The 25,500-nt window shown below is 45.6% G+C and overlaps 1 protein-coding gene across 1 annotated transcript in view; it reads left to right on the forward strand.

Moving 5' to 3' along the window:
* The window catches only part of pygl (phosphorylase, glycogen, liver), an 88,380-nt gene that overhangs the window by 52,288 nt on the left and 10,592 nt on the right, over window positions 1-25,500 (forward strand). Inside the window, exons 11-15 of the mRNA XM_078233116.1 lie at window positions 5,186-5,349; window positions 16,263-16,377; window positions 22,936-23,037; window positions 23,137-23,284; window positions 23,809-23,867. Of these exons, the coding sequence (XP_078089242.1) occupies window positions 5,186-5,349; window positions 16,263-16,377; window positions 22,936-23,037; window positions 23,137-23,284; window positions 23,809-23,867 (588 nt within the window). The remainder of the gene's footprint in view (window positions 1-5,185; window positions 5,350-16,262; window positions 16,378-22,935; window positions 23,038-23,136; window positions 23,285-23,808; window positions 23,868-25,500) is intronic.

Here is a 25,500-nt window from a genome sequence, read left to right on the forward strand (position 1 = left end):
CTACTTCTCACAGAGGGTTGTGAATCTATGGAATTCACTGCCCCAAAGTGCAGTGGATGCAGAATCAATCAATGGATTCAAGAAAGAGATAGATAAATATTTGATCAAAAGCAGGATAAAGGGCTATGGGAAAAAGGTAGGGAGAAAAGTGGAGTTATGTTGAGATGGAGATCAGCCATGATCATATAGAATGGCGGAGCGGGCTCAAAGGGCTGAATTGTCTACTCTTGCTCCTAATTCCTATGTTCCTTAGCATGCGATTTCCATTCCTTGTAATACTGTAGATGCAAATGTTTTGTCCTCCCCTCAACCCACTCTGAAAATTTTCAGAAAATACTGCAACAGTACAAATGAGGGAGTGAGCTCCCCTCTGAGCCAAATAGGCAATTTGCATTTGAAGGTCACCTCGTGAACTCAGGTGCAGGATTAGGACCCAGAATTCATATCAACCTCCTATGGGAGTAATTTTCTACCTGAATCAATCAACTCCTGATTTCTTTCTGCCCCGGCCCAACTCTCTAATTTCCCAGCCCATTTTTATATTCTCTACAGATGCATCCACCTAAACAGCTGAAGGCACAAGATACAGCAAATGTCAGCTGTGACAACATCCCAACTATAGTACTAAAGACTCCAGAACCAACCATTCCACCAACCCAACACTGGCATTTACTTAACAATGTGGAAAAATGCCAAATCATGTCTTGTCTCCAAATAGAAGGACAAATTTGGTCTCCCTAATTATATCCCCATCAATCTACTCTCGATTATCAGCAAAATTATGCAAGGTGTAGTTGATGGTGGCATCAAGCGGCGCTTGCACAGCAATAACCTGTTCACTGATGCCTAGTTTGGGTTCTCTAGGGTCATTTGGCTTCTGACCTCATTGATCTAAACATGGGAAAAAGAGTTGATCTCAAGAGTGAGATGTGAGATCTCAAAGATGAGTATGACTGCCATTAACTTCAAGGCATCGTTTGACCAATTGTAGCAACAAGGAACTGAGTCAATGGGAATAAGACGGAATGCTCCACTGGTTGGGTCATACCTACCACAATGTCAGATAATTGTGATTATTGAAAGACCTAGGCAACAAAGAAGCTTGAGCTGACAAGTGCCAGGCAGTGACCATCTTCAACAAGAGAGAACTGAAGCATCTTCCCTAGTAAAATTAATGGCATTATCATCACTGAATCACCATCAACATTCTGGGTTTTACCATTGACCAGAAACTGAACTGGACCACTTGTTTTAATAATGTGGCCACAAGAACAGGTCAGATGCTGGAAATTCTGAGGTGGATAACTCACATGCTGAAACCCCAAAGACTGTCCACCATCTAAAAGGCACAAGTCTGGAGTGTGATGGAATACTCTACACTTGCCTGGAAGATTACAACTGCAACAACACTCGAGAAAATTAACACCATCCAGGACAAAGCAAACCACTTGATCAGTACCCCATCCACCATCTTCAGCATTCACTCCCTCCACTGCCAATGCACAGTGGCAACAGTGTGTACCATATACATGATGCACTGCAACAACTTGCCACTCCTCCTTGGATACCATCTTCCAAGCCCATGCCTTCTACCACCTAGAAAGAGACACATGAAACACCATCACCTGCAAGGTCTGCTCCAAGCCACATACCATCATTACTTAACTATATGGTCAATCCTTCAGTCAGTGGCTCATACCCTGGAATTCTCTTCCTATTAGCACTGTATGTGTACTTATAGATGGACTGCAGTGGCTCAAGGATAAAATTCACCACCATCTTCTCAAAGGGATGGGCAATAAATGTTGGCCTTGCCAGCGATGCTTACATCCCATGAAAGAATGAAAAAACACAAAAACTCCTACTACATTGAAAGTTGCTTGCCCAACCCATATCCTAGAGGCCAAACAGACTCAAAACAAATTCAAAGGGATATGCACTATATATTACAGGGTTTTAAAAGAGACTATAGATGAAATTCATGAGACACTTGACAATCATTATAAGGAAGTCAGTGCATACTGGGAAAGTGGCAGTAGATTCGAAATGGACCAGTTTGGTGTGTCCATGTTCAAATATAACAAAACAGCCACAGATGACAACAGACCCATTAGATTTGCTTTAATTCTATGTAAAATATTGCCCATTAGAAGTGATATGTCAGCTTATAGGGCAAGTTACTTACAGAGTGTCCAGAATTTGGTGGGGGTACCAAGCTCATTTATATTTTCTGAAACTTAATGCAAGTTAGTCAAATGATATAAAATTAGTTGAATCAGAGTAAACCACTCGAATTAAACAGATGGTTTTGACAAGATACGTAAGTGGACAGAATTAAGCAGATGCAGCAAATATATGTCACTGCACATAGGAAAAATAGGCAGCACACACTTCTGAATGGTGCTGAAATAGTTAAGGAAAAAGGCAAATTAATCTTTCTTATCTGTAATTGTCTTATGATCTTCTGTTGTCTTTCAACTAATTGGCAAGGTAAGGTGAGAGGCTTCAAATGATATCTGATTTGTAACACTCAGGAAACTCCTGGAGTTCTGGTAGAATTAGTTAGGTAAATCACAGAATTGTGCAGCACCAGGACTGGCACGTGGGATCTTTGAGAGTTTGGAAGGATTAAATTTATGAGATCTGACAGTTCCAAACAGAGGGTTCTGGGATCTGGAAATGTATTTCAGGGCCTAGCAACGCATAAGGGTTGGGGATTTAATTGTCTGACAACTCTGTAATTATGGTGGGAGCTGGGAAGAGAACAATTGTCCTTTTCTCTCACTGGGTCTTATGTACGCACTGCTTCCCTCCTGATAGGGAGATAAGTCAGCTAGGGGACATAACATGCATTTGGCCCTTTTCGATTAAGAAAGAAAAACTGGATTGAATGGTAGAAGAGACCAGTGCAGTGTTCTGGGGCAGACAGCTTCTTCCCTGATGCCATCAGACTTTCGAGTGAACCTACCTCACACTAAGTTGATCTTTCTCTACACCCTAGCTATGACTCTAACACTACATTCTGCACTCTCTCCTTTCCTTCTCCATGAACAGTATGCTTTGTATAGCATGCAAGAAATAATACTTCTCACTGTATACTAACATATGTGACAATAAATTAAATCAAGTATTTGTATGCAGGGGTGGAGGACAATGAAGGCTTTTAGTCTAATCACTTATCTAATGCATCTTCTGCAATTTTGTTACTTCCCTTCATGTCTGCAGATGTCTCTGATCTGGTCTTGGTGACTTAGCAATTTTTAGTTACAGCCAGCCTTTCTAATACCTCCTCTTTATCAATTTTTAGTCCATCCAGAATCTCAACTACCTCCTCCTTCACTGACTATGACAGCATTTTCTTCCTTGGTAAAGACATATGCAAAGTAATCAATTAATATCTCAGTTATGCCCTCTGCCTCCATGTGTAAATATCCTTTTTGGTCCCTCCTCATACCATCCTTTTGCTATTTGTATGTTTCTGGAAGGCTCTTCCATTCTTTTTTGTATTGGCTGCCAATCTCTTATAATCTCTCTTTGCTTTGCTTTTTTTCACTTCCCCACTGAGCTTTCTGGGCTGTATTTTCTGGTTTCCCTACTGAGCTTGTTTTCGGAGGGAGGTCATGTAAATATGACAGGTGGCGAGAGCACCACTTTCTTGTCGCACCCAACCTGGGCCCCATAAAATGGTAGACAGGCAGACATAAAATCAGCTACCCACCCTCCATTTTTAAAGAATAATTAATGGGCAAATGAGCATGTTAACAAGCCAGTTGACCTGAAACTTCCTTACTCCATTGCTCTTGCAATACTCACCAACATTCTATTTGCCTCCCTAACCACTTGCTGTACCTACATACTAACTTCATGTGATTCATGTACTAAGACACCTAAATCCCTCTGTACCATCAAGTTTTTAAGAGTTCTCCATTTAAATAACTTTCTTCCTGCCAAGGTGAACAAATCCATATTTACCTACATTATACTCCATCTGTCAAATTTTTGCATACTCACTTAAGCTGTCTATATCCCTTTGCAGACTCTGTCTCCTCTTGACAACTTACTTTCCCACCAATTTGGTGTCATCAGCAAATTTAGCTACCATATATTCGCTCTCTTCACCAAAGTCACCAAGTCATCTCCCTCATCCTCCTATTTCTATTAGCATGTGGCAACAAAAATAATCAAAAGCTTATTACTTGAGGTCCTGCTTGCTAGTTTCTTCTCTAGCTACTGGATCTCATCCCTTTTAACCGATCTTGTTTATTATGCCAATGGCAGCCTATTCCATTGGGGTGAATACATGAATTTTCGTGGTCTTGCATTCCCTCATCTGTTGTGTGCTAGCTTCTTCAGGAGCTGCGATAGCTGGTTAGATTGTGTTGTGCTGAAAAACTTAAAGCACAAAACTTATAGCACAATGTAACAGGATCGCAGGAAGAAGCAGCTGATGTGGGCAAAATGGGGAAAAGGTTGTGAGGACAGTAGAAGGTCTTCTGCAAGTACAAGCAGAACAAAGAGCAGTGCTGTCCTGTTGTGACAGGGAGACATGGGAAACGGGAGGGAAGTTTCCATAATGCTGGGACTTAAGGAAGGCAGTGGAGTGTGTAGATAGGAGGTATGAAGAGGTAACCATTGAAAAGCCCTGAATGGTCACTCACATATTTATTGTTGGGGTTCCGAAACAGGTGTTAAGCCCATCATTCACATATTTAAGGAGTAGGACATAAATAGCCACCTATGCCAACAGAACAAGCCCATACCCTTGGCATGATCAATCATAACATATTGTCCCTACCCATTTTAGTCCCATAGTACAGGTGCAATGAGATCAAATTTCCTTCATTCTTTTTAATTAAATGTCCTTTCATTCAAAGAAAACACTGCAGCTATTTAGAATGAATTGGTCAATCATTTTGATTAATTTGACCAGAGTAGCACAGTGGTTAGCACTGCTGCTTCACAGCACATTCTGAAAGAGGTGCATTGACCCGAACAGGCGCCGTACTGTGGCGACTAGGGAAATTTCACAGTAACTTCATTGCAGTGTTAATGTAAGCCTTACTTGTAACTAATAAATAAACTTTAACTTTACTTTGATTCTTTCAATCATAGGCTTTGTTATATTGCAATTTAATGTCTATTTTTCAAAATTCTGTATTCTTCTTACAATCGTTCTTTTCCAAAGAAAATTAGAAGTTTATATCCTGGAGATGACCAGCGCTTAAAACGAATGTCTCTGGTGGAAGAGGATGGAGAAAAGAAGATAAATATGGCACACTTGTGCATTGTTGGTTCTCATACAGTGAATGGAGTAGCTAAGATTCATTCCAAGATCATCAAAGATCAGGTGTAAGGATATGCTTTTTAAATATTTAGTAGCATCTCAGTGATTTTGAATGACGGTTGCCAACTTTTTTGCAACTGTCCTTATTTGCAAGAGACTGTTTGAAATAGCACTTTTGCATGGTAAATGTTGATGGAAAAATGCATCTAAAATCATGACAACAGAAACTGAGGGGCTGAATTTCTAGATCTCCCAAGGATGGAAATAGAGCAATATGCCTTGAAAATGTTTACCAGCCCATTCCTGCTGACATTACAACCAGGATAATCCTCCCTTGCTATGGTGGGCAGTTGGAGCACCACCCCACCACTCTTCTCTCCACTGAGTCAGGTTGTGGAGTACTTAAAAGGCAAATTGTGATCGTATAACACATATAGACCCAAATTTCCATTTCAAGAGACTATTGAGTGCAGCAGCTGATGTGAACCCTCTAGCAGTAGCAACTGGCAGTCCAGCCAAAGATAGTTCCACAGGTTAAATCTATTTTTACTTTTGTGGCATTTGGAGATACAGGAGTATTTCTCCAGCCCGACAAAAATACTGCAGCTGCTGCTGCCTGACTTTATCCTCTGCGACACAAAAGCAGGTCATACAGTCCCTGTCTGTGCCCACTGTTTAGCCAGCTAATGTAAGATTGTCTTATAGAATCATAGGGCTGAACTTTTCCTTCAGAGACTAACTGGTGGTGGATAGGAAAGTCACCATGACTCCTTCTGAATGACTAAATGGGTTGCTGCTGCTAGATCAACTGATTTTCAGCTCATTGGGTATTCACAAACAAGCAATTTGTCAAATCTCATGCGGGGCAGGCTGGGATTCATCATCTCCGCCATTACTTCAGTGAGTTGAAGTTCTGACCGCCATTTTCAAACGACACCGACACACACATTCATTCTCTGCAGTCCAGGGCCTGTTGTGGCAAGTGATGGCCCCCCCAAAGAAACAAGCCTTCTGCCCCTAAGTGTAGCAACAGCTGTCTGGAAAGACTTCTCCAGCTGTCGAGGGGCAGCAGGAGACCTTCTAATCCTATAATGGGAACCAGAGCCCCACGAACCTTGTGACACAGATTTGGGAAGAGGTCATCAGGGAAGACCATCCTTCAGCGCAGTGATCTCATCCAGTCCACCAGGATAAGTGAACCTCATCCTCACTCTCAGCTCACAATTTCATAATGACATCAGGCATTGGAAAAGCAACAGTCCACAGGGATCTCACACACTGCCAGCAGAAGGGACATCACCACTGATTCTCTCACACACGGTTTAACATCTTCATCTCTTGTGATATCCTGCAAAAGTCGCATCTTCAGCCAGCACTCAGAGGGCATGCATGTTTATCATCTGCTCACAGTCTATCTTTATGTAGGACAAGATTGTCCACAACATGAGGGAGAGATCCCAGATCAGGGGGGGATGCCGGAGCTCAAACCACTCACCTGCTTTGAGGAGCAGGCAGTACAGTTGACTGGCAAGGATAGGAACAGTTCCTACGTCAAAGACAAGATCAGCATCTCCCAACAAGCCAGTGAGGGTCCTTCCAGTAGTCATCATCTACCCACTTGACATGTTGGGCGGAATTTTATGAGATTTTCCTAAGTGTCGGGCGGGCATGAAACTGGGAGAGTTCCAGATCTGTTTTTTGGGCGCATTTTCAGGCCCAATCTTAAGCACTTTGTGTACAAAATTTCGGGTGAGTCATTTTCTCACTACAGAAGGCAGTGGGTGGGGCTTAATGCACCCAAAAGCGTGTAGCTCCAAAAACTGCACTTGTGCAAAACAATTACTAAATTAAAGCATCTCCCCTGCCAGATCCCTCTCGGGCCAGATACAGCCTCCCCTTGGCCCCCACGGACAATCGAGCCTCCCCAACATTACTGACTCCCTTACCCCCCCCCCACCCCAGACCCACTTGCACATGGCCCCCATCATCTCCTGGCCCCGATGGCTGTCTGACATGATCCTCTCTCCCTCACTCTCCCCTGCCCCCAATCATCATAGAGCCACAAATTCATCCCCCCGGCTCCCCACCAGCAAACCTGCAAGTGCTCACTTGGCTTCCCCTCAATGGCAACAAGCAAACTGCATTTAACTTGCTGGAAAGCTCGCCTAAACTACCTGAAGTTGATCTGCCCTAACAAGGGGCAGCTCCATAAAGACCCCAAGGATGCACAGACAGGCAAGCAGTGCAGGAAGAAATGACATCGAGATCGGCAGCTCCCAGATTTTCCAAATTTGATCTGGCCAGGTTGCTGGAGGCAATGGAGGCAAGACGGGATACCCTCTTCCCCCCAACAGGACATCATGCCAGGGGAAGTGACAAAAAAACAGCCTGGGAGGCAGTGGCCGCATCTGTGAATGCCATGGCACTGGTCAGGAGAACTGGCAATCAGTGCTGCAAGAAGATAAATTACCTCATCTGGGCAGCAAGGATGAATGTTTAACCCCATCTAGCATCTTCCCCCAAATCACCCCCTGATTCCCCCCACCCCCTGCACCCTGTATGCTTCCAGTCCCTGACCCCCAAGCACCTTCTTCCTCCCCTCCCCACCCCTCAAGAGTATCACAGTGGTTGCCCTCTGAGGGCCACCCCCTGATACGCTGCAGGAGTCACGCCATCAGATTTTTCATGGCTCCTTCTGTCCCCAAAGGAGAAGAATGCCCATGACCACCAGGAGAGGGCAAAGATAGTGGGTAGTGAGCCTGACCTCCGAGTCCTTACCCCCTTTGAGGAGCGGGCGCTGGAGCTTGTGGGAGTGGAGGACATCCCGACCATCAGTGAGAGCATGGTCAGGCTGGAGTTTAGAAGTGAGCACCTGTCAATTCTCCACTCAATTTGGGTCAGTTACTAGGGGGCATAGCTCTAAGGTGCGAGGGGCAAGGTTTAAAGGAGATGTACGAGGCAAGTTTTTTACACAGAGGATGGTGGGTGCCTGCAACTCTCTGCCAGGGGAAGTATTGGAAGCAGATATAATAATGACTTTTAAGGGGCAAATACATGAATAGGATGGGAATGGAGGGAAATGGTCCCCAGAAAGGTAGGGGGTTTTAGTTCAGACGGGCAGCATGGTTGGTGCAGGCTTGGAGGGCTGAAGGGCTTGTTCCTGTACTGTAATTTTCTTTGTTCAATGGATAAATGTCAAGTAAATCGCCTGCATCCCAGATTCCTCGCCCTCCCTTGCACTTAACCTTGTGTCCTGACTTGCAGGAAGGGACCTCGACGTGCCTGGGCCATCTGGCATTACGGCCTCACTGCTGCTCCCACCCATCCTGCCCCTGACAGCTCGGAAGACCCCTCGGAGGAAGCGGATGAAGGGACCTCCAAGGGTACACCAGTTTGTCGTCAGCTTCCACCTCACAATTCCCCATCCCAGAAACTCTCACATCAGTGGGTCAAGTTAGTGCTGAGACATCTGGGTTACTCTCTTGTGCACACGACATACCTGTTGATGTACATGAGGTGGAGGAGGGAACGTCTGAGGCCTGTGGCAGGCGGGGGCCTGCCGGAAGCAAGGACTCAGCTGGCCCCAGGCTACATGCTGGATCTTTGCGATCACTTCTCCCTCAGCTGCTGGATATGCAGCAACAGAGCCAGGGAATGCATGAGGGGCTGATGGCAACACTAGGCTGACTGCAAGGCTGTTGGGAAGAGTCCCAAAGCTTTCAGGTGGACCAGCTATTATCTATCTTGTGTCGTTCCCAGACCAACACTGCAAGGGTGGCGTCCACGGTGGAGAGCCTGGGGCAGGGAATCCTCACCATGAGTGGCAGGGTCCAAGCGATGGCCAAGCCACAGCAGGCCAGTTGAGTCCCAGAGGGCCACGGCTGAGGACCTCAACAGGCTTCTCAAGATTCTGTGGCCCATGGCTGAGAGGCTCAAGAGCTTGCAGGAGACCCAGCGAGATAGCACTGAGACACAGCCGACTATGGCAGCAGCCCTTGAGAACGTGGCCCAGTCACAGAGGGTCATGGCTGAGGGACTGCAGAGCATGGCCCAGTCTTAGTGGACTTGCTGTTGCCATTGACAGGTAGCCCCTGACTCGGGTGGCCATCGCAGAGGGCTCGACCACCATGGCTAGAATCCAGGTGGTCCTACAAGACTGGCAGGGCCAGGTGACGCTGGAGCTCACTGCAGAAGGACTGGCATCCCATTGAGCGACCCAGGGGCCCACAGAAACCCCGAGGGAGGAGGAAGGGCTGTAGTCCATGCCAGGGCCCTCCACATGGAGACAGTGGCTGCAGCTACACCTGCTGACTCTCCCTATCCTGACACTGGGGCATCTCAGGGACAGCGGGATGAAGAGGATGTCATGGAAATATCCCAGACACCTGGAAGCCAGCCAGGGCCCTTAAGATCCAGGCCCTCCAGAGGGCAATCGCCAAGGGCATCACAGGCCACGGGGCGCCATAGACCTCTGGCCACCTCCACCTCCAATGTACATCCTGGGGAAACACCGAGACATGAGGGTAGGCCACATAAAGTTAGGAAGTTGTAGCAGCACTAAGATTGCACGGGTGAAGGGCAGCACTAAGTGGATAGAATAGTTATGCACTTTAAAGTCTCAAGTTAACATGTTTGCATGTTATTACTTATTAAGACACTTTTATTGGCACAGATAAATGTCATTTCACCACCCACCTGTGACTACTTTGTCTCAGATTTGGCTCCAACAGGTACGCCCTTACCTCAGAGGAAACCTGTATGTTGCTGTCAATGGAGGGCCCCCCCCAACAACACTCTGTCACTGAGAAAATGAAGGCGCTCAAACAAATCACTGTCTACAGCAGGTGACATGCATTGACAGCAACTTACACCATCTGCCATGGCAGCCCCAGAACCTACGATAGATTTCCCCCCATCCCACCACCACCCCGCAGCCCTGCAGGGCGGCACGGTAACACAGTGGTTAGCACTGCTGCTTCACAGCTCCAGGGACCTGGGTTCAATTCCCGGCTTGGGTCACTGTCTGTGTGGAGTTTGCACATTCTCCTTGTGTCTGCGTGGGTTTCTTCCGGGTGCTCCGGTTTCCTCCCACAGTCCAAAGATGTGCAGGTTAGGTTGATTGGCCATGCTAAAATTGCCCTTAGTGTCCTGAGATGCATAGGTTAGAGGGATTAGGGGGTAAATGTGTAGAGATATGGGGGTAGGGCCTGGGTGGGATTGTGGTTGGTGCAGACTTGATGGGCTGAACGGCCTGTTTCTGCACTGTAGGGTTTCTATGATTTCTATGCATGGGGGTTTAGTGATCCCTTACCCACCACCCAGACGTGGGTCCAGGTGTTAGCGTGCATAGGGGGGACAGGTAGGAGTCAGACTAGTTGGCATCAAGGCATCATCACAATGGTGCATAGCGAGTCATCTTCATCCTCCTGCCTGCCACAGAAATTCGCTAATACAGTGTACCCAGGTCCACCACTCCAGTGTTACAATGTTGCAGGAGATTATAGGACTCTGGAGGCGGGGGGATGGAACCAACGTGTGGCAACACAGTCTGCTAGTTGCCAAACCTTGTATTGATCAAGGCCTCCCTCACTGCCCTCGCATGTCTGACCCTTGCTGCCGCCAGCCCTCCAGCGCCTGGGTGCTATTGCTCTGAGTTGTTGTCCTCCTCTTCCTCCCCCTGCTGGGCTGCCTCCTCTCCAAATGCCCGGCTGTTTGGCCTCTACGTCCTCCTCCTCCAAAAGGCCTCCTTGCTGCTATGCCAGGTTGGGTAGGGTGTAGGATACCACCACAATGCGTGACGATATCAGGGGGCTATATTGGAAGGCCCCTCCAGAGGGGTCCAGGCACCTGAACCACATTTTGAGGAGCCCTATGCACCGCTCCATTATTTTACAAGTGGCAATGTGGGCCTCATTATATCGGGTCTCTGCCTCAGTCTCAGGCCTTTGTACAGGTGTCATCAGCCAAGTCCGAAGCGGGTACCCCCATGTCCCCCACAAGCCATCCCTGCACCCGGGCTCCTCCTCAAAGACTTCCGGGACATCCGAGCTCCTCAAGATGAAGCTGTCATGCATGCTGCCGGGGCGTCTGGCACAGATGTGCATAATATTGAGCTGATCATCATACACCAACTGCACATTTATTGAATGGAACCCCTTTCTATTCATGAATCTTGCTGGATTCTTGACTGTGGTCTTGAAGGCAACAAGGGTGCAGTCTATAACCCCCTGCACATTTGGCATTCCCGTGATGGCTGCAAATCTTGCAGCCTGGGCTTGCTGCTGGGCCTGGTCCAAGTCAAATTTGATATACTAGCCAGCCCAGGCATACAGGACATCTGTGACCTCCCTCACACACTTGTGGACGGATGCTTGTGAGATGGCACAAAGGACTCTACTGGCGGTGTGGAAGGATCCGGTGGCGTAAACATTTAAGGCGGCTGTCAGTTTCACAGCCCACACCCCCCTCCCACCCCACCCGTGCCTCGAGGTGCCACGTCCTGCAATGAATGGCACAGGTGTTGCATTGTCTCTTTTTGTAGCCGGAGCGTTCGGCGGCACACAACATCCAACAGTTGCTCGAAGGAAACCCACGTGTGGTACTGCTGGGGTCTCTGCCCCGCCCCCCATTCCCCGCCTCCCCCCCACTCACAGGCAGAGACCTAGAACCCGTGCAGTAGTGGCCACAGACAGTGCTGCTTTGAAAGACTGAGACTGCATCACTGTCAATTTTCACTGTTTTCAGCAAACCCCCACCTGCAACAGTGCTTCCAGCTGCGTGCACTCGGACCATGAGTGAACCCTATGATCCAAGGTCAGCGCTCTGACCCGGGACCCCCACATCCCTGACCTGAAACGCAACATGGCCACCACAAAATAGCCCCCTCTGAGCAGCACAGAGCTGTTTGAATGCAGAGACATACCTCATCGCTCGCCCAGCCTAATGCAGCGTCAGACTGACTTATATAGAGGAGGTGTTTTCCAGACTGATCCAGTTGCGGCGAGCGAGGTGGTAAAGGCAGGCGAGCTGGGATGATTGGGCGTGAAGGTCTTGTTATTGACATTATGATGAATGCAAAAACATGTAAATTGACGTCTCGCCCAGTTTGGGCGGGCTCCCGATCGTGCCAATTTTCTTATTGTGGTAAAGTGGGAACGGGCGCCATTCCCGCTAGATGCTTTACGTCTGATTTTATGACATTTCTGTGCCCAAAAACAGACACAACGAGGTCATAAAATCCCACCCAATGAGTGCTAATTAATGTAGATGTCTCTGCAGCCGATCACTAATTATATCTTCTCTATTATAGTCACCAGCAGTGCCAGGGACCGTGGTGGGCAGTACCAGGATGGTGGTGCCAGCCTAGCATTGCCAGGATCCCACACTGGCAGTGCCAGGTTGGCAATGCCCAAGAGGCACTGCCCCCAACCACTCACGGGGTGGGGGGGGCCTCAATGGCCTCTGGTTCCACTGGCGAGGCCACCATGTCTGGTCCCTGTTGCTGGGGACCAAATGTGATCCTCACTGGTGAGGACCTCCACTGTTAAGGCAAATGAACCTAGACAATTCCGATCCAGGCTAACTCTGAATATTTAAAATTTAAATATTAAAATCAGTCTTCCGAGGCTTGACGCTGATCACGCCAGCAATCCAGAGCTGATAAGATTGTGAAAGACGAGATACCGGACGCAAACCCAGTTTTTCATCTCTCTTAGGATCTTACCGGTTTGCTACGCCAATCGATCGGTGTGTCAAGCCAATAAGATCACCTCCTGTGAGTTTGGTGAGTCTTTAGAAGATACTCTTTGAGATCATCAACTTTGTGGTCTCAAAAATGAGGTTATCCAAAGAAGATTGTTTATCGAACATGCCTTGACTTTAAAGACAACAGTAGAAATCGTAGGGGGGAGTTTTACCATTTTGAGTCTAAGTGCCGAATCTGGGCGTCAAATAGATCCATGCCTGGAATCCTCTTTCCAGCGCGCCCATACGGGTTTTGCGGGCTCCGACCCGATCCACGCCGTGGCCGGGGCTTAGTGCTGCCGGACCGATCGGAGCTCTGAACAGTTCGAAAAAAATCTGACAGAGTGCGCCCGGGCTCGAGAAAAAAAAGCAGAACGCGGAGAGAGCAGCTCTCTGACGTTCATCCTCTGGTCGCGGTGGGGGGAGGGGGTGTGACTGATCATCCCCTGGGGGGGGGAGGTGCGGGAGGGGTGTGACCGATCATCCCCTGGTGGGGGGAGAGGGGGTGTGATATATCATCCCCTGGTGGGGGAGGAGAGGGGGTGTGACGTATCATCCCCTGGTGGGGGAGGAGAGGGAGTGTGACGTATCATCCCCTGGTGGGGGAGGAGAGGGGGTGTGACGTATCATCCCCTGGTCGTGGGGTGGGGGGGGTCAGCTGCCAGTCTGCGGCCGATCCCTCCTGCTGGAATGGAAGTGTGGCCATGCCATCCCACAAAACCTTCAGGATGAAGCGATTCCTCGCTAAGAAGATGAAGCAGAACCGGCCGCTTCCACAGTGGCCGATTCCAAAGTGAAAAGGGATACACCATCACTGGTACACTACCAGCCACAGCCATCTCTCCCGCTCTCTTGCCCCTGCAGGGAAGAGTATTCTGTGGCTGGTAGTGTACCAGTGATGGTGCCAGGAGGCATCGGTTGCAGACTGGCAGCCGACCCCCCCCCCCCCCCCCCCAGGGGATGATACATCACACCCCCTCTCCTCCCCCAGGGGATGATACGTCACACTCCCTCTCCTCACCCCACCCACCCCAGGGGATGAGAGGTTACACCCCCTCCTTCTCCCCCACGGCCCCCCCTCTCCAAGGGATGATACGTCACACCCCCTCTCCTCCCCTCCCCCCCCAGGAGATGCTGCATCACACCCCCTCTCCTCCTCCCACCCCCCTCCCGCCCCGACCAGAGGATGACCTGGGTCAGAGAGCCGTTGCAGTCTCTGACCCCGCTCTTCGGAGGCTGCAGCGGCGACTTCAGACTTTTATTTTGCAGGTCGGTTACAGCACGGGCGCGGATCGGGCCAGAAGACGGTAAAGTGGGATTTGATGGTAGAGTTGGACGCACGGTTCATTAAGTCAATTTAAATGCATGCAAATGCATTTAAATCGTCGGGCCGCCCGATTCGGACACGGGCCGGACCCGCGCCCGTATCGGGTGTCGGTAAAGGCGCGATCTGCTCGGATTCGGGTGCAGATCGCGTTAAAGGCCCGACACCCAACTTTACTGCAATTCCGCGCCCGGTTTTGGTAAAATCAGGCCCATAGTGTCACCTATGGGAAGTCAGAGAAATTGCTGCAAATCCCACTGCTCTGGCAGCCCCGCTGGCTTCACCCAGGGAGAATTGAATGTAATTGTGTGCCTTGTAGGGTGTTGGTGACCTCTTGTATGCATCTACAAGTGGAGGATTGTGATATTCTACAGAAGTTACCAGTAAAGCCTTTAATAAGCAATTCATAAAACATTGAGTGCAGCAATAACCTTTAGAATCACTGGTGGCATCAGATTCTCCTGAAGAATGTGGCACATGTGAACTCCCATGTCATTTGACAAGCGAAGGCTTCTTCAGCATTGTCTCTCACTCATCTGCAAATTTGAGAGGCATCTTTGTGCCCAGCATTAAGGACTGTAATCATTGAGCCATGTCAAACCTGAACTGCTCAGCTGCAATGTTTAATATTGCTTGGAGCATTTTGCATATGTATTTTAGCTGTAGCTCCTTTCCAGTTAGATTCTTCTGACTCATTCACATTCCTGAGAGGGACAAATGGTCAGTCATACCCAATCTACATTTGGCCCCAAGCCCTAATGAATCCTCGCAATAATGCGCACCATGAATCCTTCATTTGACTCTTCCTGATATGTCTCAGCTGAGTCTTGCACTCCATGTCCTGAAGCGGTAATTATTAGGGTGCCTTTCAGTCAGCCCTCAAACTATATCTGATAAATTATACATTAAAAATATGAGAATTCAATGGAATGCAAAATCTTAGGTGGAACTTTATGGAAGCAACAAGGGTCTCAGTTGCAGAGTCAATGAGAGACAATGCCACTTTTTGGGAAGGCCTGCCACATCTTGTGCCAATCAAGCATTTGAGAGGACAGTGGCGGGCCTTCTCCTGGGCAAGAGTTAATCAGGGGTTGGCAGCTCTAATGAACAGTAACGCCAGTGTGAGGATGTGAACTCCTGCTACAACACACACCCAAGACTTAGCAATGGTGAAATGGGGAGCCGCAGGGTGGGGTTGTGAGAGAGGGGTTTGAGGGGGGCTGGCTGTAAAGGCAAGAGGATGGCTCAGTGGGCCCCCTCATTTCCAATGCTGGGCCCCCCAATTAGGTACTTTGTGTCTTTGGACCAGGGCCCCAATCAGGCACTTTGTGCCTTTGGACCAGCGCCCTCTTCCCCATCCCCTGAGAACACGATCAACACCCATGTGAATTTGCTTGTCATCATGCTCACATAGAGAGTCCCAGCCTGCTGCTGAGTTAATACCAGCGGTGGCAGGATGAGACCATTAATTGGTCATTTAAAGGTCTGAATTGGAGCAGACTTAATCAGGGTGGTGGTACAAAGGTGGCGATGTCCTCACCCTCCAAACTTCCTGCCTGATTAACAGCCCTCCTGCCACCAAACACGCCAAGGGTTGAGAGCGCAAGATTCAGCCCCTTGTATTGATAGATAATTTTGCTAATGATCTTCCCTACCTTACATTATAGATCCTCAATCCATTTAATCTGATTTCAAGATACAGATGTGTGCCATAGTACTTTTCTGATGAATGCTTTGGAACAAGAGCATAGTTGTACCTTATCCCAAGGGATTCTTTTTAATTGATTTTGTCTTTGCTGTTTATTAGTGCCATGTATTTTCTAAATTACATTTTATGAACATTAAAAATCAAAGTTGGTTTGTTGCTGGTAATTTTTTTTTTAGTTTTCTGTTCTTTTCTCGACAAATTAGATTTAGGGACTTCAGTGATGTTGAGCCAGCAAAATTTCAGAATAAGACGAATGGAATCACTCCCAGACGATGGCTTTTGCTTTGCAATCCGGGACTGGCTACACTTATAGCTGAGGTATGCAGTTTACTGTCCAACAACTAGAAATGTGAAACTCAATTCCGCAGGGACACAAAAATTAGCCACTGGTTATATACCCTGTCCAATTTTCCTTTCCGCTGAAGTTAATTGAAAAGAGAAGCTGCCATATATAATTGCCAGCCGATCTGCTAATATGCATTTTTAACCGCTGCCAAAATTAAATTTTGCTCCGTAGGTTTTCAGTTTTAGCCATTGTTTTCGACTAGATGCTGAAAGTGTTTCTTCATTTGATATTAGCTTATTAACTGCAGAACAGTTAACTCTATCTGCGGCTTTGGTAGAAATCAGTCAACATGACACCTTGATCAGTATAGTAGCATTGTTGTTATGTTACTGAAGGTGTAACTCAAGGATCTAATAATGTACAGAATATTAGTTCAAATCATGCCATTGCAATTTGAGATCAGGAATAAAAAGTTGGAACCAGCAAAAATCATCCTAAAGTTGTCAGATTGTTGTACAAGCCCAGCTGTGACTCCACTCTCTCAAGAACAGTGGTTGACTCTTAATTGCACTCTGAAGTGATCAAGAAAGCAATAATCCAGAAAGCAACAATCCAGAAAGCAACTGAATTGAATCAAATCACTTTGAGAAAAACAAGTGGATGGACCACTTGACTGCGACCTAAGCAAAAATCAAGACATGTTAAAGGCACATTGAACACTAGTCGACCCTGCGAGTCCTGTTTGTTCGTATCTGGAAAATGGTGTTTAAGTTGGGTGAGCTATCGCACAGGCTAATCAAACAATAGCTTGACATGGTCATTCTCATCCCTATCTTCCAGTTAATATCCTAGACTCTTCCATCATCAATTCTGGGCATCTCCTCTCCATTGCTGAGGGCATAGTGATTTAAAGTCACGGTAGATTGGCTTTCAACATTGATTTTAAACCCATGGACAAGAAAATTTGCTGATTACCACCTTTACCACCTTACCTCAGCTGATGAATCAGTATTTATATTGAACACAATTTGGAGGAAGGACTAAGGTAGCAAGGGTGCAGAACAAACTCTGGGTGGGAGACTTCGATGTTCATCATCACAAATGGCTAAGTATTTCCATCACCGACAGAGCTCGGCATGACATTGCTGGTTATGGATTGTATTCTGAAGAACAGAACTGTCATATGGGCTCAGTGCATAAGGTGAGAGAACAAACACAAGGGAATAACCTACCTGACCACATTAAACCTACTTACCAGATATGCATCTGTCTATGATGGCATTGGTAGTGGTGACAACTGTGCTGGGTCCTTCTGAGTCCCAGTCCCATTGTCACACTTTATCCTCCATTGTGTCATGTGGTTCTATTGCCATGCTAAGTGGATACAATAAGAACACATTTACCAATCACAAACTTAGCATCCATAAGCGGCTGTGAGCGATTATTAACAGATTATAACCACGGTCTGTAATCTCATGGCCTGGCATATCTCTCATTCCTCCATAAGGGTGGTACAGTGGTTAACATTGCTGCCTCACAGGTTCAATTCTGTCCTTGGGTGACTGTGTGGAGTTTGCACATTCTCCCGTGTCTGCATGGGTTTCCTCTGGGTGCTATGGTTTCCTCCCACAGATCAAAAATGTGCACGTTTGTGGATTGGCCATGCTAAATTGCCTCTTAGTATCCAAAGATGTGTAGGATTGGGGGGGGGGGTAAACACTTGGGGTTACGGGGATAAGGTCTGGATGGGATGCTCTGTAAGAGAGTTAGTGCAAACTCGATGGACCAAATGGCCTGCTTCTGCACTAGGGATTCCACGATCACTTTCGAGCAGATGACTATTCTTGGCTGTTTGTGAAGTGTAAAAAAACGTGAGGAATAGCAGCAGGTGTACTTAAAAATTGGTTACCAACCTGCATTAGCACAGGACTTAATAACAAAAGCAGCATATTAGTCAGAGCTGAGCATAAGAACGTATGGAATAGGAACAGAAGCAAGCCATTCAGCACCTCCAGTCTGCTCTGCCATTCAATAATATCATGGCTGATCTGTTTGTGTTTCAAGTTCCAGATTCCCAACTACCCCGATTCCCTTGCCTAACAAGACTTTATCTACCTCTGTCTTAAAAATATTCAATGACCCCACATCCACTGGCTTTGGAGGCAGAGATTTCTGAAACATCACAACCCTCAGTGAAAAACTTTCTCCCATCTCTGTCCTATGAGGGTGACCTCTGATTTTAAAACCGTGCTCCTTAGTTCTGATTCATTTACAAGAGGAAACATCCTTTCCATGTCCACCTCATCAAGACCATTCAGAATCTTATATACTTCAATCAAATTATTTCTCGCTCCAGTGGAAGCAAGCCTAGTTTGTACAACCTTTTCTCATAAGACAAACCACTCATTCCAGGTATCAATCTAGTAAACCTCCTCTGAATGGCCTCCAATGCATTTACATGCTTCCTTAAATAAGGAGACCAAACTGCACACAATATTTGAGCTGTGTTCTCACTAATTCCCTGTATAACTGAAGCATAGTAAGAAGTTTAACAACACCAGGTTAAAGTCCAACAGGTTTATTTGGTGTGGCTTTTGCTACCAAATAAACCTGTTGGACTTTAACCTGGTGTTGTTAAACTTCTTACTGTGTTTACCCCAGTCCAACGCCGGCATCTCCACATCATAACTGAAGCATAACATCTTTACTTTTATGTTCAATTTCTCTAGTAATACAGGATTGTATTTCATTACCTTTCTTGATTACATGCTGTACCTGCATACAAACTAATGACTCGTGCCTCTGCTCCTCATTTCTGCAGTTGATCTCCATTTAAGTAATACTCTGCCTTTCTATTCTTCCTGCCAAAGTGAACAACTTCACATTTTCCCATTAGACTCCATCTGCCAGATTTTTTCCCCACTCACTCAAACTTTCTATATCCATCTGCAAACCCCTTAAACGGAGTTTTCTCATTTTAACTATCAACTCAAGTGAGAAAAGCAGTGTGCTGCCCAGAGCTCCACTGCCAGCTTTCCCTGCCATAACTCAGTTAAAACATTGCTGGAGGTGGGTCTCATGACATCATGCGCCTGCCCCCCGCCCCCCCCCCCCCCAAAACCTGGCACTGCCCTGGCCCTGCCCCCAGCACTACCCCCCGGCAGTGCCTAGGGCTACTCTCTGGGGCAACCTGGCACTACCAGGGTACTGCCCAGGCATGGCCCCCTCCTCACATGGGCTATGCTTAGCTGTGCACAGCCCGGCGAGGATCTTTCGCCAGGTTCCTGTTTTACAAAATCTGTCGTAAATCCTGCCAGTATGAAATCCCTGTGTGGGAGAGATGATATAGCATGGAGGCCTACTATATATATGATAATATGGTTCCCGACTCCTCACCTTTATGGTACGAACCCCATTATGTCATCAGCATGTTGCGGGTTTTCTGGTGGTGGAGGCAGCTCACCATTGGCCACTGGCAAAATCTTCTGGTCCCACCAAGACTGGACTTTGGTGTCCACAGCTGGCCCACTCTGCCGCCAGGGAATCTGCCACAGGGAGTCGCCTTCATTGGGCCTGGAACAACTAGCCAGCAGGAAGGCCCACAAAATCCTGCCCTTCAACTCTGCCAAATCTAATCATCAATATTAGGCATCTTAACAGGAGGTGGAGAAGGAGGTTTAGCATTGCTCATTAGCATTTTGTTCCACTGCTCCATTTCAAACCGCAAAATTTAACAGAGGAGGGAATGGGAGGCAGCAGGGCTACTTGTCCGCAAACATTGAGTCTATTAATGGCCACTGAAGACCAATTATCAGAAGCAACCAAGATTTTCCAGGGGGCTTCAGGACACCAATAGGTGGCAGAGGACAGTGCAACTCCTGGAGGTGACTATTGGTCCTCCATCTTCAAGATGCCTCCTGTCCTATATTGGACAAAGAGTCCACCCTTTTGCCATTAGTTGGCCAATTTGTGAAATATCGCTGTTGAATGAGTCTTTCCTACGTAGGGCAGGTTTCTGATCTCCATTTGAGCCCGACAGAGGGGTGCTGAAGATTAAAGGGAAATTCTATCCCTCCGTCCCCTGCTCAAAGGTCTCAAAAATGGCCATTGATTAAAACTCACCATCCCATTCTTCAACTGATTCTTTAATCAGTGTCAAGTTGGGTTTACCACTGTGGAAATGTCTGAACAAGAGATCCTAATACAGAGAGAGAACTCCAATTCTCTTATGGACAGCAAAGGGATAGCATAATCTTTGGCAACGGCAAAAAAATCTGTAATTGTGGCTCCATCCATTTAAACAATCAATACTCTATTGTGCTTTCCCTAACATCTAGAGCCTTGGAAATCCTACCATGGCCCATCTGTTTAGTCTGTGTTGTGCCTTTACCTTTGAAAAACATCCTGGATGGAATCTTACCAGTCCCATTGAGGCAGCTTTGACAGCGGGACCAGGAAGAAGGTAGGACAGGTGGGTGCAGGTCAATGGGCCGACGAGTTCCCATCTCCAGCTAATATTATCAGAGGCAAGTGAAAAGGCAAGGGCTACCTAACTGTAAGCTGCATGTAGCCAATTTGCATATATAAGTGCTCAATTGTGGGCAGATTGAGGACACAGCAAACACACCTGGATGTGGTTTACCAGAGTCCCATGAGTCTTCTATACTTGCACCCCCACCAAAACCACAGGGATATGTGACGACAGGCCTTACTGTGGAGGGATTTCCCACAGTGTGATGAAAAGGTACATCAATTTGTCAGCATTTCAGGCTTTTCCAATAGCAAAGGATGCCATTGACTGCATGCATGTGGCTCTGCAGGCCCCTACATCAACAAGGAGTGATACAGGAACCAGAAGGAGTGCTTCTGCTGAGCATTCATTTGATTTGCAATTACAATAAGAAGTTTATTTTGATGAAAGCCCACTATTTTTACAGCATCCAAGATGCACTTAACCAATACATCAGAAATACAAAAACAAACAAAACTAATCACCTATGTCTATCTCTGTAATGCATAACCTGCGGTTATCAATGCCTGACTCAGTGCTCCTACACAATACTGCAGCATAACTGGTGGAAGTCTGCTGGGAGGAGATGGCCTTAGAGTACTCAGGCTACCTAAAGTGCTACAGAAAGGAGTGCAGCATGGCACCTGCTTATGGAAATGTTGTGGGTGCACCAATTTTACTGCTACCCATCTTAATTCAGAATCAATGCAGGCAGGTTACGAATCAAGACCTTTTGAACCTGAAAACCAGGGCACACCAATTTCTAACCATTTTTCTTTAAGTTGAATAGACTAAAATTTTCCAACAGTGTCAGCAACCCCTTTTGATTTGTAGCCTAAAAGCTCAAGGAAAATGCCATTTAAGTAGATTTTAGTTAAGCAGCTGAAGGCATGGTGATCGTATGGATTCATCTTGGTGGTAGAGACCAAAGGGCTGAGTGAAGACAAGTTTTGTTTCGTATTCATTCACGAATGTATGTTGGTGGCAAGACCGGCATTTATTATCCATCCCTAATGAAAAGAAAATGGTCTTTTTGGCAATTGAATGGCTTGCTAGGCCATTTCTGAGGTCAGTTAAGAGTCAGCCATTCTACTGGAGTCACTTATGCATATAGGAAAACTGAGTAAGAATGGCAGATTTCCTTGCATGTAGGGCATCTGTGAACCAGTTGGACTTTTACAACATTCTGGTAGTTATGTGGTCACTATTACTGAATCAAGCTTTTAAAAAAATATTACAGACTAATTCAATTAACTGAATTTTACTTCCCCAACTGCTGTGGTGGGACTTGAACTCATATTTCTAGATCATTTGTTCTGTCCTCTGAATTACCAGTCCAGTAACAAAACCACTGTGAAACCATTCCCAAATATAAACACACTTTATGGCCAGCTTTGTAGCAAATACCCTTGGAAGTGTACAGAACACCACTTCTTAGAGTAATGTGCATATCCCTACCAAACATTATTGCTTGGACTTGACTGGATTTTAACAGGTCAATGATAGTAGCTTGCAGTCTCTTCATTTCCCAAAGGATACCGTTCTTCCACCGCCCGAATCACTACTTGTTCAGTTGTGTACAAAATGTGGACCATGCCAAGATTCAACAAAGAAGCCTTGATCTTCTTTGTAGGAAGATCTTCATTCTTTAAATCAAAGGTGTCCTATAGTAATTAAATCTTTTAGTGGAGTTTTACTGCTCTGTTGTGGTGGGGTTAGGGCTGGAAAAGGCCGCGAGCCATTCAAAACTCCACTGACTTCGGCAGGGTCAGAAGATCCCACCAGTGGGAGGGATCATAAAATTTCGCCCTTAGAAATTTATGGCAAAGAAGCCACTCATTCGGCTCATCATATCTGTGCAGGTCAAAGAAGAGCTATCCAGCCTAAGACCACTTTCCAGCTCTTACTAAATTAATAAACTAGATAAACTTTTTACATAAGACTATCTCATACCAGTGCAATTTAAAGCAAAGGAACCACTTTGGATAAATTATATTGTAGCCTTGTTGAAAGTGCGAAGAGCGTGTTGATGTATAATGAACTTGGAAACAAAATATTAACCTTCTTTAATGTCATATAGAAAATAGGAGGGGATTATATTAAAGACCTGAACCAGTTGCAGAAGCTCCATGCCTTGGTGAATAATGATGAATTTATTCGTGATGTTGCATCGGTGAAACAGGTATAGTATTTTAAATGATGTAAACTCAGCATTCTGTGCAATTAATAAAGCTAGTTATGTATACAGAATTAGTTCAATTTTTCCCTATTGTGTCGACAGGAGAATAAAGTCAAACTTGCTTCCTTACTAGAAAAGGAGTATGGAATCAAGGTCAATGTATCTTCCATATTTGATGTACATGTGAAGCGAATCCATGAGTACAAACGGCAGCTGATGAACTGTCTTTATGTCATTGTTATGTACAACCGTAAGTCAAAATCCATTAAACCTTATTTACTTCTAACGTGATGCATTTTTATTGTTGCAACATTAGTTGCCATTCCAGCTCAATAATAGCTGCATTGTTTATATTGCAGTGTTTCTATGAGCAGGTCTGCCCATACTTGGCTAAATGTTTTTCCTGATCTCCATGTAATTGTGAAGAGAATATCGTCCTTCATTTAAGCATTTTCCACACATCATGGGAAAATCAAATTTGATTGATTCTCTTGAATCTGAGAGTGAAATTAAATCTCATTTCCCCAATTTTTCAGCTTTGAAATGGGTACAAAACATTCCAGTTTCTAACCTAAATCACACACAAACAAAATGCCATTTTGGTGTATATTCAATGGATTAATATGCATAATGTCATAATATGCATAATGTTATTTTTCAAGACCTTTAGTACCAGGTATAATAACTGTCATAACTATATAACTATAACTGCTGAATGCATGTACAGTTCTTGAACTTAACTTGTCATTAACACTGGTTTACATTTTGTATAAGGAATTAGAAAAGATCCAAACAAGTATTTTGTTCCAAGAACTGTTATAATAGGTGGCAAGGTAAGATTTATTTCTGTTCCTATTTTTCTGCAACTCCTTGCCAACCCCAAAATCATGCAGTGACTTAAGTGTGCATAGTACATTGCATGCAACATTTGTTACAGACAGGCGAGAGTCAGTTCAAGCAGCACTGTTTCCTTCTTACTACCATAGGTGTTTTGAATTAGTTTGTTTTAATTAATTAGTTGTGTCATTTTTCCCCAACCCCTTGATTTTTGTGTGATCCAATTTCACAAAGAATGCAGAGCAAACTTGAGCTAGGATTAACTTGGAAGATTAGTTTATTTCACAAATTCAAAATCCACGAAATGAGTGACAAATCCGCTACAAAATAAAACACACCTACGTTCCCCTCCCAGAAATGTTGGTTTTTAACTAAGGTTTGCCAGAAACCCACCCGCCACATTTAAGCTCTTCATTATATTTCAACCTAAAACCTGTGTCAATTAATTCATCTATTCACTGTAAAGTACCCCTAAAGCAGTTACTACAAGGAGAAAGTTGTTTGGTATGCTGCTACTGAAGGTTGGTGTTTCTTTGTCTTTAGCTTCTGTGTAATTTTAGTCATAGTAATTACTTTCTACTTTTACTCAGTTCTGTTCAAAGTACTGCTTTGTATCCGAGACAAGTGGAAGAGGTGTGCTGGTATCTCTTAGAATTGAACATCACTCCTTAGGTGCCAGGAAAATCCTCATTCAGCCTCATCTAACTGAAATTGATAGATTTTGTTATAGATATTAAAGAACGCAGGAAGGTAGATAGATTAGCCACGATCTAATTCATTAGTGGAGTAGGCTTCAGGGGCTGAATGGTATACTCCTGTTCCAATGATCCTGAGAACTTCTAACCTCGTCTCTTCCATGTTTTCTTTCTCCTCTTTCTAACATTAACATAAAGGTATTCCCATTGAGAAATTCTTACCTAGATTGCAAAGCACTCTATTATGAACAGAGTTGACTGAAAGTAGCACCAGAAGATCTGGCTCAAACTCCAAAATACTAAAATAATTGACATGTAGGTAGAGAAACACAAACATTCAGTAGCAACATGGAAAATGACCTGTCGGTGTACTATTTTCCTCAGGGTTACATAAAGCAACTCTTACAATTACTTCAATTGTTTGGACTTCAAATTGGGTGGAGAGATTAACTGAACCCACCCCCAACCTCATTTAAATGTAACAAAATGCGGCAGCCTAAGAAGGAAGGATCTTTATTTTTGGAGGATTCAGGTGGATCTTTATTGCAGTGGTAGCCTTTAAGAATGCATTTTTTCTGTTCACTGCTCCAAATCCATGCCATAGCAGGCATTCCAAGGAAAAACGGGTCTATGGCTCTTTGAGCCACTGTGTTTTTAGGCATTGGATAAGTAATTCTTTCCGCTCCAAGCACTAGGTTCTTCTTAGGCATTCTTTCCTGGGAGGTAAGAATGTGTGCATCATCACTCTCACTGTATTGAAGCAAGATCTCATTGTATCACTAATTTATGAACTGTACCATCCATTAACAGCCTCAAAATCTGTAGAGGATGCTCTTTACAGTTACTGTTAGCTCAGGTTGAAATAATTGTTCTATCCACTATTTTCTTAATGGCCTCAAAAAGTAGTGAGTCTACCTAGGAAGCGGAAGAGTCT

Source organism: Mustelus asterias, chromosome 18 (assembly GCF_964213995.1).
Source record: "Mustelus asterias chromosome 18, sMusAst1.hap1.1, whole genome shotgun sequence".
NCBI lineage: Eukaryota > Metazoa > Chordata > Chondrichthyes > Carcharhiniformes > Triakidae > Mustelus > Mustelus asterias.